General features: G+C 47.3%; 2 protein-coding genes across 2 annotated transcripts; one reads left to right on the top strand and one right to left on the bottom strand.

The window, feature by feature from the left end:
- The first annotated feature begins 414 nt into the window (after positions 1-414).
- LOC108094234 (heparan sulfate glucosamine 3-O-sulfotransferase 6) lies at positions 415-3,625 on the top strand. Its single transcript, XM_043207500.1, has 4 exons — positions 415-755; positions 1,312-1,811; positions 2,319-2,839; positions 3,109-3,625. The coding sequence occupies exons 1-3, from the start codon at positions 609-611 to the stop codon at positions 2,824-2,826; spliced, it is 1,155 nt and encodes a 384-aa protein (XP_043063435.1). The 5' UTR covers positions 415-608; the 3' UTR covers positions 2,827-2,839; positions 3,109-3,625.
- A 173-nt stretch (positions 3,626-3,798) lies between these two features.
- LOC108094437 (rapamycin-insensitive companion of mTOR) lies at positions 3,799-12,843 on the bottom strand. Its single transcript, XM_017195011.1, has 12 exons — positions 12,585-12,843; positions 11,181-11,391; positions 10,563-11,108; positions 9,933-10,086; positions 8,994-9,863; positions 8,697-8,873; positions 8,422-8,630; positions 7,565-8,356; positions 7,304-7,428; positions 6,299-7,244; positions 5,489-6,221; positions 3,799-5,429 (listed from the first exon to the last, which is right to left on the bottom strand). The coding sequence occupies exons 1-12, from the start codon at positions 12,646-12,648 to the stop codon at positions 4,425-4,427; spliced, it is 5,832 nt and encodes a 1,943-aa protein (XP_017050500.1). The 5' UTR covers positions 12,649-12,843; the 3' UTR covers positions 3,799-4,424.
- Between the last annotated feature and the right edge of the window lie 535 nt (positions 12,844-13,378).

The raw sequence follows: 13,378 nt of genomic DNA, 5'->3' as shown, positions 1-13,378 counted from the left end.
ACTTTTTTTACCAATTACTTTTACAGACTTTTTAAACTTTTATGAATCCTTCTATCAAAAAATTCTAACAACTTTATTTGAGAATATTATATTATAATTTTTAATAGTTTTAAGATGGTATGTAGAGTATAGACTTATAAAAAATATAACAAATTTTTAACCTCTTTCTAACTTCTTTATTATCCTTTTTTTAAGCTTACAGCAATTAAAAACTGCAAAAGGATTATGAAAGATTTGCCGAGAAGTGCATATTTACGATATTACAACGGAGAGTGCTGGCAAGTGGCGAGTTGCGAGTTGTGAGTTGCATAAGTATCCTGGGAGAGGGAGTGGCTAATGCGCCTGTGCGCTATCCCGGCGTAAAGTCCCATCCCGGAATGAATCCAAACTCCGCTGCTTACCAAAAGGCTCCACGTTCCGGGTCGATGAACTCGAAAGGAGCTGAGCCGACCACGAAATTTGCTCGATTTAAATACATACGGTGGCAGCGCTGATTACGCCGACTATCGATAAAGTATCGCTGGCCAGTGCATCGTGTGCATCAGAATCCACCAGATGCGGCACAGGAGCCACCTCCTGCACCCAGCCAGCCACCGAGCCAGCCAGCCATGATTGTGATGAGCATCTGGTGCAGCAGCCTCAGTCTGAGTAGCCGCAGCCTGGCCATCGCCGTGGTCGTCTGTCTGACCCTGGTCTACTTCTCCTACAGCTTCAACGCCTGCATCCTGGCCAGCATCAGTCGCAGTCTGCAGCAGGTGAGTCTGCTCCGCCCACAATAAAGGACAAACGCCCGGCAAGCCGCCCAGCAATAAGGAAGGGTTTGGTAGGCGGATTAGCTGGTTTCCGTTTCCCATTCCCAGTGAATTTATATAGTTGTTGTTTATTTGCACACTGCAAATATATTTGGTTTTTTTTTAAGGATTTGTGTAGTTAACTTCGGTTTAAAAGTTCTGCAAATTGAATTTGAAAAGGAAGTTACTCACTGATACCCTTTGAGTTATTAAATCAAGTTTACAAAAATATGCCTATAAGTATGCTGTTACAATGTAATTGTGTTTATCTGCTCAAAGTGTATTGTTGCTTAAAAGTAACTTGTTTTTATGTGAATTTAAACTCACTTAATATAATATACATTTATACATTGCTCAAAATAAAGAAACAAACTAATTTGATCACAAATTAAAAGTTATTATAAAGCTCTAGAACAGGTAATGCCAATCAAAGTTTCTCTAAAGGTATTCCCAAGTCGTCACCGCTTACTTTGTTTACCTTTTGTGTGTGGCACTGACCTCTGACCTCTCTCCCGCGCAGAGCAACTTACGCAATCTGCTGGCGCTGACCTCCTCCTCCCGCAACGAAAGCAGTGAGGCGGGCAACAGTCGAAGTGAGAGCAGCAGCAGTGGCAGCAGGAACAGCAGCACCGGGAGCACCAACGATAGGCTCTCCTCCACCAGCAGCACCAGTGCTCCTCCTGTCCAAACGGTGACCAGCAGCCTGGATGGAGCGCCCAAGTATCAGCTGCTTCGGCAGCAGGGCCTCCGACCCTCGCGCCACTTGCCGGACACCCTCATCATCGGCGTGAAGAAGAGCGGCACGCGGGCGCTGCTCGAGTTCATCCGACTGCATCCGGATGTCCGGGCCGCCGGCTCCGAGGTGCACTTCTTCGACAGGCACTATCAGCGCGGGCTGCGCTGGTACCGCCACCACATGCCCTACACCATCGAGGGCCAGATCACCATGGAGAAGACGCCCAGCTACTTCGTCACCAAGGAGGTGCCGCAGCGTGTCTACCACATGAACCCGGCCACAAAGTGAGTCTTCTAACTGATACAAAGGGGTTGTTCCATAAAAATTGGGCAAAAAATTGGGCAAAAAATAAAAAATTAACTAACGATGCAGTTTGTTAAAAAATTGTAATACAAACTATTAGAGGTATGCCACTTTCAAATCAGATTGAAATGAGAAAAGTTATGGACTTAAAATTAGAGAATTTTTTTTAAATTTTTAGTAAGCCCATTTTTGGGAAATTTTAAAAGGGGGTGTATCATAAAAATTTAAAAACAAACGGCCAAAAAATAAAATGTTAACTAATGATGCAGGTGTTTAGAGAATTCAAATAGAAACGTTAAGATGTATGCCAATTCGAAATCGGATTAAAATTAGAAAAGTTATAGACTTAGAAGTAGTAAATTTTGGTAAATTTTTAGCAAACCCATAAAAACTGATTAAGTAAATAATAAAAAATAATTGATCCAAACAGAAACAAATATACAGATACATAAACTTGATATCATATCAACAATACAACTTTCTTATAGACTGCTGATTGTGGTTCGGGATCCGGTGACGCGGGCCATATCCGATTACACGCAGGCGGCGAGCAAGAAGGCGGACATGAAGCGCTTCGAGCAGCTGGCCTTCATCAACGGCAGCTACTCGGTGGTGGACACCAACTGGGGTCCGGTGAAGATCGGCGTCTATGCCCGGTTCCTGGAGCGCTGGCTGCTCTACTTTCCGCTCTCGCAACTGCTCTTCATCAGCGGCGAGCGACTGATCATGGATCCCGCCTACGAAATCGGACGCGTCCAGGACTTTCTCGGCCTGAAACGTGTGGTCACCGAGAAGCACTTCTACTTCAATGCCACCAAGGGCTTCCCGTGCCTCTTCAAATCGGAGGCACGCTCCACGCCCCACTGTTTGGGCAAAACCAAGGGGCGTAATCATCCGCACATCGATCCCGGTGCCATCGAGCGATTGCGGGAGTTTTACCGGCCCTTCAACAACAAGTTCTACCAGCTTACGGGCATCAACTTTGCCTGGCCGTAGAAACCAAGGCTAGGTGAGTATCGGGAAGCCACAGAACTCTCTATAGGGTAAAATCCCTTTTCAGCAGGTGTCTAACAATGAGAAATCAAAAAATAGTACGTTGCGTTCCAAGGACTCATGAACTGGAACAAAAATAATAGCATACTTTTAAGGGCTTTTTTGGGGAATTTCAAATCTTAGGGAACCCAAATTGAATTTTAATGGGATATAGAGTAATATTAAATTCAATAAGTATTTTGAAACATATTCCTATGCCTAATACTTCTATTTTTTGTTTTGCAGTATTTATGGCCAGCATACTATACGTGAAATTAATGGAGAGTTAAAGAAAAGAAAATTGTTGTTGCTGGCCAGGCAACAGACTGATATTGTTGATTGCATTTTTGATACATATAATTGTACTTATATATAGTATATACACACACGTAAAGTTAGTGCTCAATCAATTGTAGCTTTATCAGAAGACAAATTCAACGAAGTGCGTCGTCGTTCGCCAGCTTCGCATTCAAAACAATACGGTTCCTCTTACTCCAAACTCAAATGAAAATCAACTCACTCACTTTTCCCCACTATACTCGATCGAAAATCAAAGAAATCAAAGTTGACTTTCTGCCCACTATGCACACTCAATGCTATACACTACCATATATACCTAAGATACTTATGTGCATTTATATACACAAAAAAAATAGTGAACAAATAGAGCTTACTACGAAATTCCTACAGTTTCCTATATCTATATAATATATTACGAAATATTATATTATATAAATAGTTCCAAGAATTTCAATTGCATGACTCAACGAATACAATTGCTTAGCTAATTTCAATTAAAACACAACCTAAATAAATTGACTTAAACTAAATCTAGTCAAATGTAAAGCATTATTGTTTCACCTAAGAGTTATGGGGCTTCGATCCAAAACTATTGTTCACATTTATTCCCTTTCCCCCATTAATAATTCAAGATCATAGAGGGTTCAATGTTTTTTAATTTATTGATTTTATTTTGGTTTCTTAATTGGTTGTGAACGATTCACTTTATTCGCTTTTGTTGCTTCTTCTCAAGTTTATTGATAGTTTATTGGTTTTAAGGATTTTGTGGTCTTACTCGTTTTGTCTGCCACTGTTTTTTTTTTGTTTTGTTTTGTTTTTAGTTAAGTACAATTGATTAAATAAATTGCGGTGGTTTGTGGTTGTTTCTTGTTGCTTTCAAGGTATTCATCCAATTTGCTTTCGCTCTTGCTTTTATAAAATATGTTCGTAGATATTATAATAGAAATTATATAATATTTTTTGGGATTTTTTGTTGTTTCTTGTTGGTTGGTTTTTTCTTCTGCTTAAGGTTACAAATTTCATTAAAAATAACTATGCATAAGTGGTGATCGTAAAATTAATTATGGTAATAACATTAGTCTTAACGAACTAGGCGAAAATAACTTAGTACCTATAGTATGGTTTGCCTAAAACTAAGTAGCTACATGTTTCTCTTTGATTTGATATATTACATTCATCCGATTGGTTTCGGGCTTAGGAAGGCGGGCGGGCGGTAAATGAGATGTGAGAGGGCAGGCAGGCAGTGCGTCCACGTCGTTGCACTACTTCGGTTGATCCTCGCCGAGTGTGTCCAGGATCTGGCGCCAGGTGGTCACCCCGGCTCCACCGGATGCTCTCCTCGCAATCGCCACCTCGTCGAGAACCGCTTCCGATTTCGAGCTCTGCAAACGCTTCTCGCAGTAGAGACTGCCCACCGGCTTGGCCATCGATGCTGCCAGGCTCTTGGTCACCTCGGAGTAGTTTAGAGCCGACGTGGATTCGTTGCTGGCGCCGACGGGCGACACTGCCTGCGCATCGGCGCTCACCTGACGCCTCAGGATCGGCACAGTCTGCGAGCGATCCTTGATGGGAAACTTGTTCTTGGTGCAGCTCAAGTCCAGTTCAAGTGTGTAGAAGCGTCCACGGGTGTACTGTCGGTTTTCGTTCCTCAGACTGGTGGCACCCTCATCCGATGCACTCGCCGCTCCAGCGGATGCGTTGGTAGCCACACCAACTGCGGCGCCCGGTGGCTGTTGGCTGATTGTACAGATGCTGCTGCGATTGCTGTTCCCGGTGGGCAGAGCTGTGTGGGCGGTGGTCACCGAACTGGCCTGCGTACCGGCTCCACTGCCGTCGCACACATCCTCGCCGGGATCGCCCTCGCCCTCGCCGTCGCCGTCGCTGCTGGACAAGGAACTCTCCGTGTCGTCGATGTGTAATTTTGGCTTCTGTTGCGCATTCGCCGGCTGAGCAGCAGGCGAGGACTTGTTTATTCGTGGCGACTGATCCATAAGCAGGTTCTCCCAACTGGTCTCGTACACGCTGGCCAATTGAGCCGCCGGCTTGGGCTTGAGGTTCATCGCCTTGAACGGCATAGCCGGCATTGCCGTGGGCGGCGTGGCCTCAGCTTTCTCCTCAGCTGGAAACTTCCGGATTATCAGCTGCGGTTCCACGTAGAACGAGTCGAAATTGAGGTCCAGGAAGAGCTCCTGGAGGAAGCGACGGGCAATCATTCGATAACTGCTCCTGCCCAGCGTCTTGCAGGACTCAGAGTAAAGGCAAATATCCTAAAAAAGAAACGGTGATGAGTAAGTCACTAACTATTTGAATTCTGAATGAATCTTACTTGAAAGGCGTGCGGATGCTTTTGCTTCAGCTCCAGCAGAGCCATTTTCGATTGCTTGGCACTGACGGGATTGGCCAGACGCTGGACATTGTACAGAATGGAGGCAGTGAGCCTGTCCGGCAGGCTGTCCTCGCTCAGCATGCTCTCCGGCGAATGAAAGCTGATGTCCGCACCCAAGGCCGCCGAAGCTCCGGGAGCCGACGAACCGCTCTTCTTGTTACCGCTTTGGATGCCGGCCGCCACTAGAAACGCCGCTGTACTGGGATACAGCTCGCAGGGAGCGAGGGAGGCGCCACCACCGCCGTTGCTCTGGCTGCCGCTGTTGTCCTGCCGCTGCTGTCGCGGCGAACGGGCGCAATGGAGGCACTGGCTGCGGGCGTGCTTGGCACCCTGCTGCCACTGTCGTGGCTGCCGTCGACTGGCAGACGAAACATCCGACAGCGAGGAAATCACCGAAGACTCATCGCCGCCTTCGTTCGTAAGGGAATCGTTGAGGAACTGCTGGCGACCCATGCTGGTCAGCAGATTGATGCCAATCAGATCTTGGTCCTGAATGTCGCGCGACACGTACGTTCGACTGAGATTGCGCGTGGGAAACAGGTCCAGTACATTCTTGGGCAGGCAGATGCCCGAGTAGCACGGCCCCTGCTGATCATTCTGGTTGAGGAACTTTGGAGCATTTAGCGTGGGCAGCAGCGCGGTCTCGTCTCCAGAAAGGCGCCGGCAAAAGTGTCTAAATACGAGTTAAGACCAGTTATAAACATTGATCAAATAGAAGGTTTCATTCCACTCCATTCTGGAATAACTCACCTGTACAAATCACTCAACTTTGGCTGGCGATCCAAACTGCGCACCGTGAGCCGCCGGTGGGGATGCGTCCAGTGGGGCTTGCGCATCTGAACCTCGGGGGTGTCGATCATATCGGCGAACTCGTAGAAGGCCACCGCCGACTCTGAGATGACCGGACGACTGTTGGCGCGCAGGGAGCGCAGCTGGGCGAGACCCTTCATGGCCATTGGGCTAAGGGTCGAGGGCAGCAGACTGTTGGCCAGCGGCTGTCGTCGGATCAGCTCGTCGCTCTCCAGTAAATTGGACATGCTCGGAATAGGACTCAATGTGCATTGCTGGAAGTCGCTCATGTTGGCCGCTGCTGCCGCGGCGGCGGCTGCAGTGCGTCCGGTCACCGACTCGCAACTGCTCACCCCGGATGTGTTCGAATCCGTGCAGGAATTGTAACGGATGCGGTGCTGATACGGCGTGGGATAAATACCCGTTGCCGGCATCGTGGTCGACCCACCACCACCAATCAAGCTGATCACATCCGTTGTCTTCGATTCGGAGAGTGAACGCTGGTGCTTGCCCTGGCGCAGATTGCTGCCCTCTGGCAGAGTCCTTGATTTGGCCGCCACTCCAACGGCGTTCGGCAACATCCTGGGATGCACATCGTCCGTTGTGGTGCGAACGCCTTCGGTATTCGTAGCCGTTGCAATTGGATCCTGGACCGTGGGGTGAATACCACTGGCGGTTCCCGTTACGGACACACCTCCTGCCCCACCGGACTCCGACTGGTCGCCAAACAGATTCCAATAGGTGTCGGAGTAGTAGAATCCATCAATCTGATCCTCCATCATTGTCATGGAGTAGGACGGAACGTCCTCGCAGTAATGTCGCACCGGTGTGTACTGGTTAGACATCCAATCCTCCGGCTGATGCACTGGCCACATGGTGTTCTTATCATGTCGCACGCTCAGCCAGTCTGAAAAACATATTGGTTTATAAAATACCCCAGCAATGTATCTGACTTTTGATACTCACTCAGTTTAAAAAGAATATTGGCTCCTGCTTGGGTGCCGGCAATAAGTCCTAAGGCACTGAAACAGGTGGCTCTTACCGAATATACCTCACACTTGGTCACCAGCACAATTAGCTTTTCGTAAAGTCTAAAAATTTTTAAGAAAATATATGCATTTAACTTATATTTCACAAAAGAATTGTAAGTTAAAAGAATTGTAAGTTATTTTGATATACATTCTCAACTTATTTAATTGAATTTATATTAATATTTCAAGCACTCACCTTGCATGTTGTTCCACAAAGTATTCAATTCCATTGGCATGGGTTGAGGCGTGGGCCAGTGCCCAAATGGCCGCCTTAAGTTCCAGGCACTCCGCATCGTCCGAGCACTTGGCCCGCATGAGCAGCTCAATGAGCTGCGGCAGATCGCCGTGCTTCTTCAGCGCCGTCATTCCCTGCCCAGTCTGCGCCATCTGACCGTAGAGATGGGGCGCTATGTTCGGCGGAACAGTTTGGGGTCGCGTATTGCAGTTGCGCCGCGAGTAGTAGCCATCCTCGTTGCGAATGTGCAGCGTCAGACTGGAGTGGGTGTCAGCCTCGACCAGGAGCACGTAGCGCTTGTTGTAGCCGTTCCGCCAGTACCGTATCTCCTCCTCGATCCGCGCCATCGTGTTGTTCAGGCCGCGGGGCAGTGAATAATAGCGGGCCATCAGCAGTCGTCCTGCGTCGCCGCGCTGTGTGAGATTGGGCCACCGACTGACAATCTCCTCCAGATAGTACTTGTCGTGGCAGGCCTCCTCCAGCACCTCCATTGCGGCCAGCACCACGCTGCGGTCCGAATCCCGTGTCTGGTTGATGATCAACGGAATGCCCCAAACCTCAAAGTGCGGCAATCGAGCGCGCAGCAGCACCGCCATGAATTGGGTGGCATACAGCCGACCGCTGCGCGTCTTAGCCGACGTCAACGCCTTCTCCAGCACCTGTCGCGGCTGCTTCTCGTAGCTATAATTCAAGCCGGACACAATCAGCTTTACATAGCAGAGATGGTCGGTCCCTCGCACCAAGTTGATCAAGCTGAAAGCACATATACATTTTGTTTAGCTCATCTCCAACTCGATTAATAGAGTTCCTATACTCACTATTCGAATACGGTTGTGTTTTTGAGCACTTCGATGCCCTTAACAGTCCGGCACATGCGACCGATATAGAGGAAATACTGCTGACACATCGTGTTGTTCATGTGCTGCGGACTAAATAGGCAGTCATGGGCACGATTCGATGTGGTGACGGCCGCCAGCTGCTGGCTGATGTCCGAGAAGTAGTCGGTTATGTAGCGCATAAACTCCAGCTGCAAAGTAAACCAAACGAACCCAATTAGCAAACTGTAATGGTTAAAGTAATCAAAAATACAAACCTCATTGCTACCCAAAAGGACATCGATTAAATCCAGCCCGGCACTGACATAAGTGGGCAGACTTTGTCCGGGTACCAAGTCCTGGTGCGAGAACCGATTGTTGCGCGGCTTGTAAAAGTCCACCAGGCGTTTGAGGAAGTTACCCAGAGAGTAGTCCAGCTTACGCATTAAATTCGACTGGAAAAGAAACAGCAAGATATTTTATCAAATTTCCCTTTTGAACCAAATAAACAAAACGGCTACTAAACAATAAATGCTCCCTTAAGTAAAATAATTCTCCTTCAATTTGCAGCTCACCTTAAGCATTGTGGTGATAACATCCCAATCCCAGAGATGTGCATCCGCAACGGTCATCACCCGAGAGTCTGTGAGCAGGCGATTGAATGCTCGGAAGTTGTCAAAGAAGGCTTGCGGTAGGAACTTTCGCTTCAGTCGGAAACTGGATCTCGACGAGCTCGTTGCCTGCGGATTGGCCTCGTCCCTGGAGGAGACCGAGTCCAGTCGGTAGCGATCGATCGTGGCCCGACCCGACTGATTGACAGCAGGCGGTACCACAGAGCCGGCCGCCTCAGCCGTGTCCTGCATTTGCAGCACAGGACCCGCCTGCTCCTGCACGTTGAGGTGGCGTCGGAACAGACGCGTCTGGATGAGGGCACCACCCTGGATGATGCTGTCGAGGAACAGACTGCATGATGCCGGCCGCTGGCGTAGCATTTTCTGATAGTTTTGCAGAGCGGCAACCGCCGCATTGGCCTGCTGATTGCCCTGGGTGGCATGGTCCACTAGAGTGGGCAGAGCCGGACTGGTGCTGCATATATCTGGCGGCAGGTGCGTGTGCATCAGCTGCAGAATCTTGCCAATCAGGACAGTGGCCTGCACCGAGAGGCACTGGTCGCTGGCCACCGCCACCTCCACGAGGGCGTTGAGCAGTCCGGTTTGCAGGAAACAGTAGAGCATCAGCGCCATGTGTTGCTCCACAACGCTGGGCGCCCGCGACGCCAGTGTTGGCAGAATAGATCTTCCCTCGGCGGACACGAAGCCATTGCTTAGCAGCCAGGTGGCCTGAAAGTCCGATGGATCCACAGCTTGCAGTGCCACCGCGTAATCGTCCGTTCCCGTTGGCTGCGGCAGCGAGAGCAACTCGTACAGCAAATCCAGTATTGCTTTCTATGGGCAAACACAATTGATTGGTTCAGATTCACGATGGCGAAAGGAGGAGGGTGTGGATGTACTCACTCTGACTTCGACCTGATTCAAATAAAGAGCGTCGACTATTGCTTTCAGGCCTGAGGGTTTGCTAGGATCACAGAATTCGAGGGTGCCCGTCCAGCTGCGCAGCACGGACAACAATGCCAGTCGACAGCTCGTGTAGCGAAGTTCTCGGGCGTCTCTGCAAAATGCATTAATTTAATATAAATAAAGAAGCATATTGGTTGAAAAATCAATACACGAAATGCATTTGTTATCTGCTTATTCTTTTCGTAATTTGTTTGTGCCACTTCATAATTAATTTCATAATTAAGTATAATAGCCGATCAGACACAGAAAATCATATCAAGCTGTTTGGTTATTAGGCATCTGTTTTGATTACCAAAAGCTGAGCGAAATGAGTTCAAACGAAGATAAGCATTATTTGTTTACGACTTTCGGCCAATCAATGGGTAAAATCGATCCGGAAACGTCTGGATCTAAAATCTGAATCAGCAGTTCTGCTTCACATAATGACTGCATGTTGTTTTGCAAGCTGTCAGCTTGTTAATTTCATGATATCGCAGCAGTTTCATATAAATTATTTTAATTTATCTACCCGATACATTTTCACTTGTTCGTCATATTTAAAAAGTAGGTTTTTGATACGACACTCACTTGTTTTTATCCATGATGCCCAACCTATAGGTGAAGTCGCAGTACGGTGCCGCCAGGCAGTCCAGTCGCACGCCGCAGATGTTCCTCGTCTGTGGCCACTCGAGGAGGTACAGAAGCACACCGCAGAGGCTCTCGGCGATCCGGGGATTGTGACACTCAAGTACATTGCGGGTAATGGAGGTAACGCCGCCGCAGACGATGAGCAGCGCCGGATTGAGAACGGCAAACTCGGCCAGGGTGGCCAGGCAGGCGCGGAGCAGGTTGTCGTTCTCCTCGATCCCGCTGTCCGCGAGCGAGACAAGGCAGCGCACCACCACCGGACTAATGTCCTCCGGCGCGATGGCCAGCATCTTGCGCACCAGCTTCAGTGCCTGGACGCGCTCATCGTCGTTCTTGAGCATCAGATCAATGGAGCGACATAGCAGGTGCTGCAGCTGCAGCGCATTGAACGCCTTAATGTCCTTGGGTGTGTTGAGGGCATAGCGGATGGTCCTCAGCGCCGCGGCTCGCACTTGGGTAAAGGTGTGCACCAGTGAGGCACTCAGGCTGGAAAGCGACAGAATTGGAGGTCATTACCCATCGAAGATAGTAGATAGTATTTAAACCCAAAAGGCTCACCAGTAGAGCAGCTCCTCGGTGCTAAAGCGTATGTTGCTGTGGTGGGAGCCCTTTCGGGCCCCCAGGCAGAGCGAGGCCAGCGCATTGAGCAGGAAGAGCCGCTTGGTGTCCCGCGTCTCCTCCACGCAGAGCATCGAGTATATGTCGAAGGCATTTTCGGCGGCCGATCGCTTCGGATCCAGACGGTAAAAGTCCTCCGGATCCTGCGAAACTGCAATGATAATGGGAAAAGGTCAGCTATTTCAATGTCTAAGACTATTAAAACTAAATGGTATAAATTCCTAACCACCCCAAACTTAAGTATGAATGACAAACAATGTCTAACGATTTTAAATTTCAAAAATTTATTTAAAAGAAAATAAGAATCTTGATGAACAGAATATATTTAGTACTTAAACGGAATTTTGGGAATAATTCTGGTTTTTAACCAAATATTCTGACCACCCTAACGAACTGAATCAATGCGGGAGAGGGGCCATACATGCACACAGATCTTCACATATGCACAAAAGCAGCAGCAACTTGCATTAGAAAGCGATCAAAGTGAAATTGATCCACGGGAAAAGCTAATCAGCTCTGCCGCTGCATATGTCGCTGCCACTGCCGTCGTCGACGCCAGCGCAAGCTATGCACGTGAAATGACAACAACGCCGTCATAATAGTTGCATTGTTGTTGTTGTTGTTTCTGTTGTCTTCGTTACAGCTAACTGTACTTGTATGATGGATTTGGTTGGAAAGTGAGAGAGAACAAGAGAGCAGGAGAGAGTGGAGAAAAGAGCGAAAGAGTGAAGGACATGATGAATGGAAGAAACCGAACATTTAGTGCGTTATTGTTGTTGCCGATGTTTTGTGAATGTTTATGTTGTTCTTGTTGTTGGTGCTGCGTCATCGTTTTTTGGGGGGCTCTCTAATGCTGCTGCCGCTGGCGACCGTCTATAAATAGTCGGCCAACATGTAGCCAAAGAATTTGGTCAAATGGCAACAACAGCAAAATAAAAATAAAAATACATAAATAAATAGTAAATATACACCCCGGTGTATAAATAACAGGATCCGTTGAACAGGAGAAATGCTGATCAGAATGCCATGCTGTCGTTACATCCGTACATTGCTACATTGGAGCATACATAGGTACCGTTATGCGCAGTCGACTTGCCAGCGTGTTTTGTTGCTGTGAGTATGCATTTGACATCAATGTCAACAAATGCGATGCAACCAATTATTGGATAAGCCCATCGAAAGGTGATGGGGCGTGGGGGTCAAACGGAACGGGAACGGTAACAATAACGGTACAGCAACAGCTGCTGCCCAAGGAAATCGCGGGAACAACATGAAAACACCAGCAGTGGTTGCGCCAACATGCCGATTCCATGTTGATGTCAATTAACACACTCGTTACATTACCTTTAATGCGTAATTGTAATTTGCTTCGTTTGCCAAAACGCCAACTGGAATGTAGGGAGGCCATCGCACTGGCTGCGCGTTTTTCCGGGGGACGGGGAGTGGGCGGCAACGGCGGCGTCGCCCGCTCGCCGATAAAGCTTTATGTCGCGAGACACCACGGATCACACTTAAATATTATTGCTTTTCAATTTCACTTGCTGCACAATTTACATTTTTCTATTGGGCTGCTCGCCGCTTAAGTGTGACCGCCGTATGAGCAGGAAAATATACCAACTAAACTGTGCGGTCACCTTACAAATATAAGCCAAAACAAATTAAAAACGTATGTATGAGCACTAAACATTTGTTTATTTACAACAAGTGGGTTGCCAAATATGTTATTTTCTTTTTTGATTTTTGCATTCTTTACCTTTATTGTATCTATAAAATCACGACTAAAAGTGTTTAACATGATCGGATTTATTCCAAGCCGAACTTTATTAACTTCTTCTGCATATATTAATAATTAGTCGTGCCGTAAATTGTATGACTCTCTGCTGTTAATTCAATTCTTAAATGTTTTCCTTCAAATTTTTAATAAATAAACATATATTATTTTGGTAGGTGGTCCCTCATTTGGTTTTTATATTAATCTATGTATTTGTGTTATTTGTTGTTGAGGGTTTTCATCTGACATTTGACTGATATATATAATCCCAAGTTAAGCAATTGTTGAAAAAAAAAATTGAATAAGATTAAGTAAAAACGGATATTTTAAGGAGACCTAAAAATTGGAATTCTCTTTTGCGCTGTTT

This window comes from Drosophila ficusphila, unplaced genomic scaffold, assembly GCF_018152265.1.
Source record: "Drosophila ficusphila isolate 14025-0441.05 unplaced genomic scaffold, ASM1815226v1 contig_198, whole genome shotgun sequence".
NCBI classification, from domain to species: domain Eukaryota; kingdom Metazoa; phylum Arthropoda; class Insecta; order Diptera; family Drosophilidae; genus Drosophila; species Drosophila ficusphila.
The sequence above is the reverse complement of the archived record's forward strand: the minus strand, read 5'-3'. Positions and strand labels throughout refer to the sequence as shown.

Excerpts from the sequence above, each read along its gene's own strand:
- LOC108094234 (XM_043207500.1), top strand. The coding sequence starts at position 609 with ATGATTGTGATGAGCATCTGGTGCAGCAGCCTCAGTCTGAGTAGCCGC. Across the intron at positions 756-1,311 it reads TCAGTCGCAGTCTGCAGCAG|AGCAACTTACGCAATCTGCT; the intron begins GTGAGTCTGCTC and ends TCTCCCGCGCAG. Across the intron at positions 1,812-2,318 it reads CACATGAACCCGGCCACAAA|ACTGCTGATTGTGGTTCGGG; the intron begins GTGAGTCTTCTA and ends ACTTTCTTATAG.
- LOC108094437 (XM_017195011.1), bottom strand. The coding sequence starts at position 12,648 with ATGGCCTCCCTACATTCCAGTTGGCGTTTTGGCAAACGAAGCAAATTA. Across the intron at positions 8,357-8,421 it reads AACACAACCGTATTCGAATA|CTTGATCAACTTGGTGCGAG; the intron begins GTGAGTATAGGA and ends ATGTGCTTTCAG. Across the intron at positions 7,245-7,303 it reads CAATATTCTTTTTAAACTGA|ACTGGCTGAGCGTGCGACAT; the intron begins GTGAGTATCAAA and ends TATGTTTTTCAG.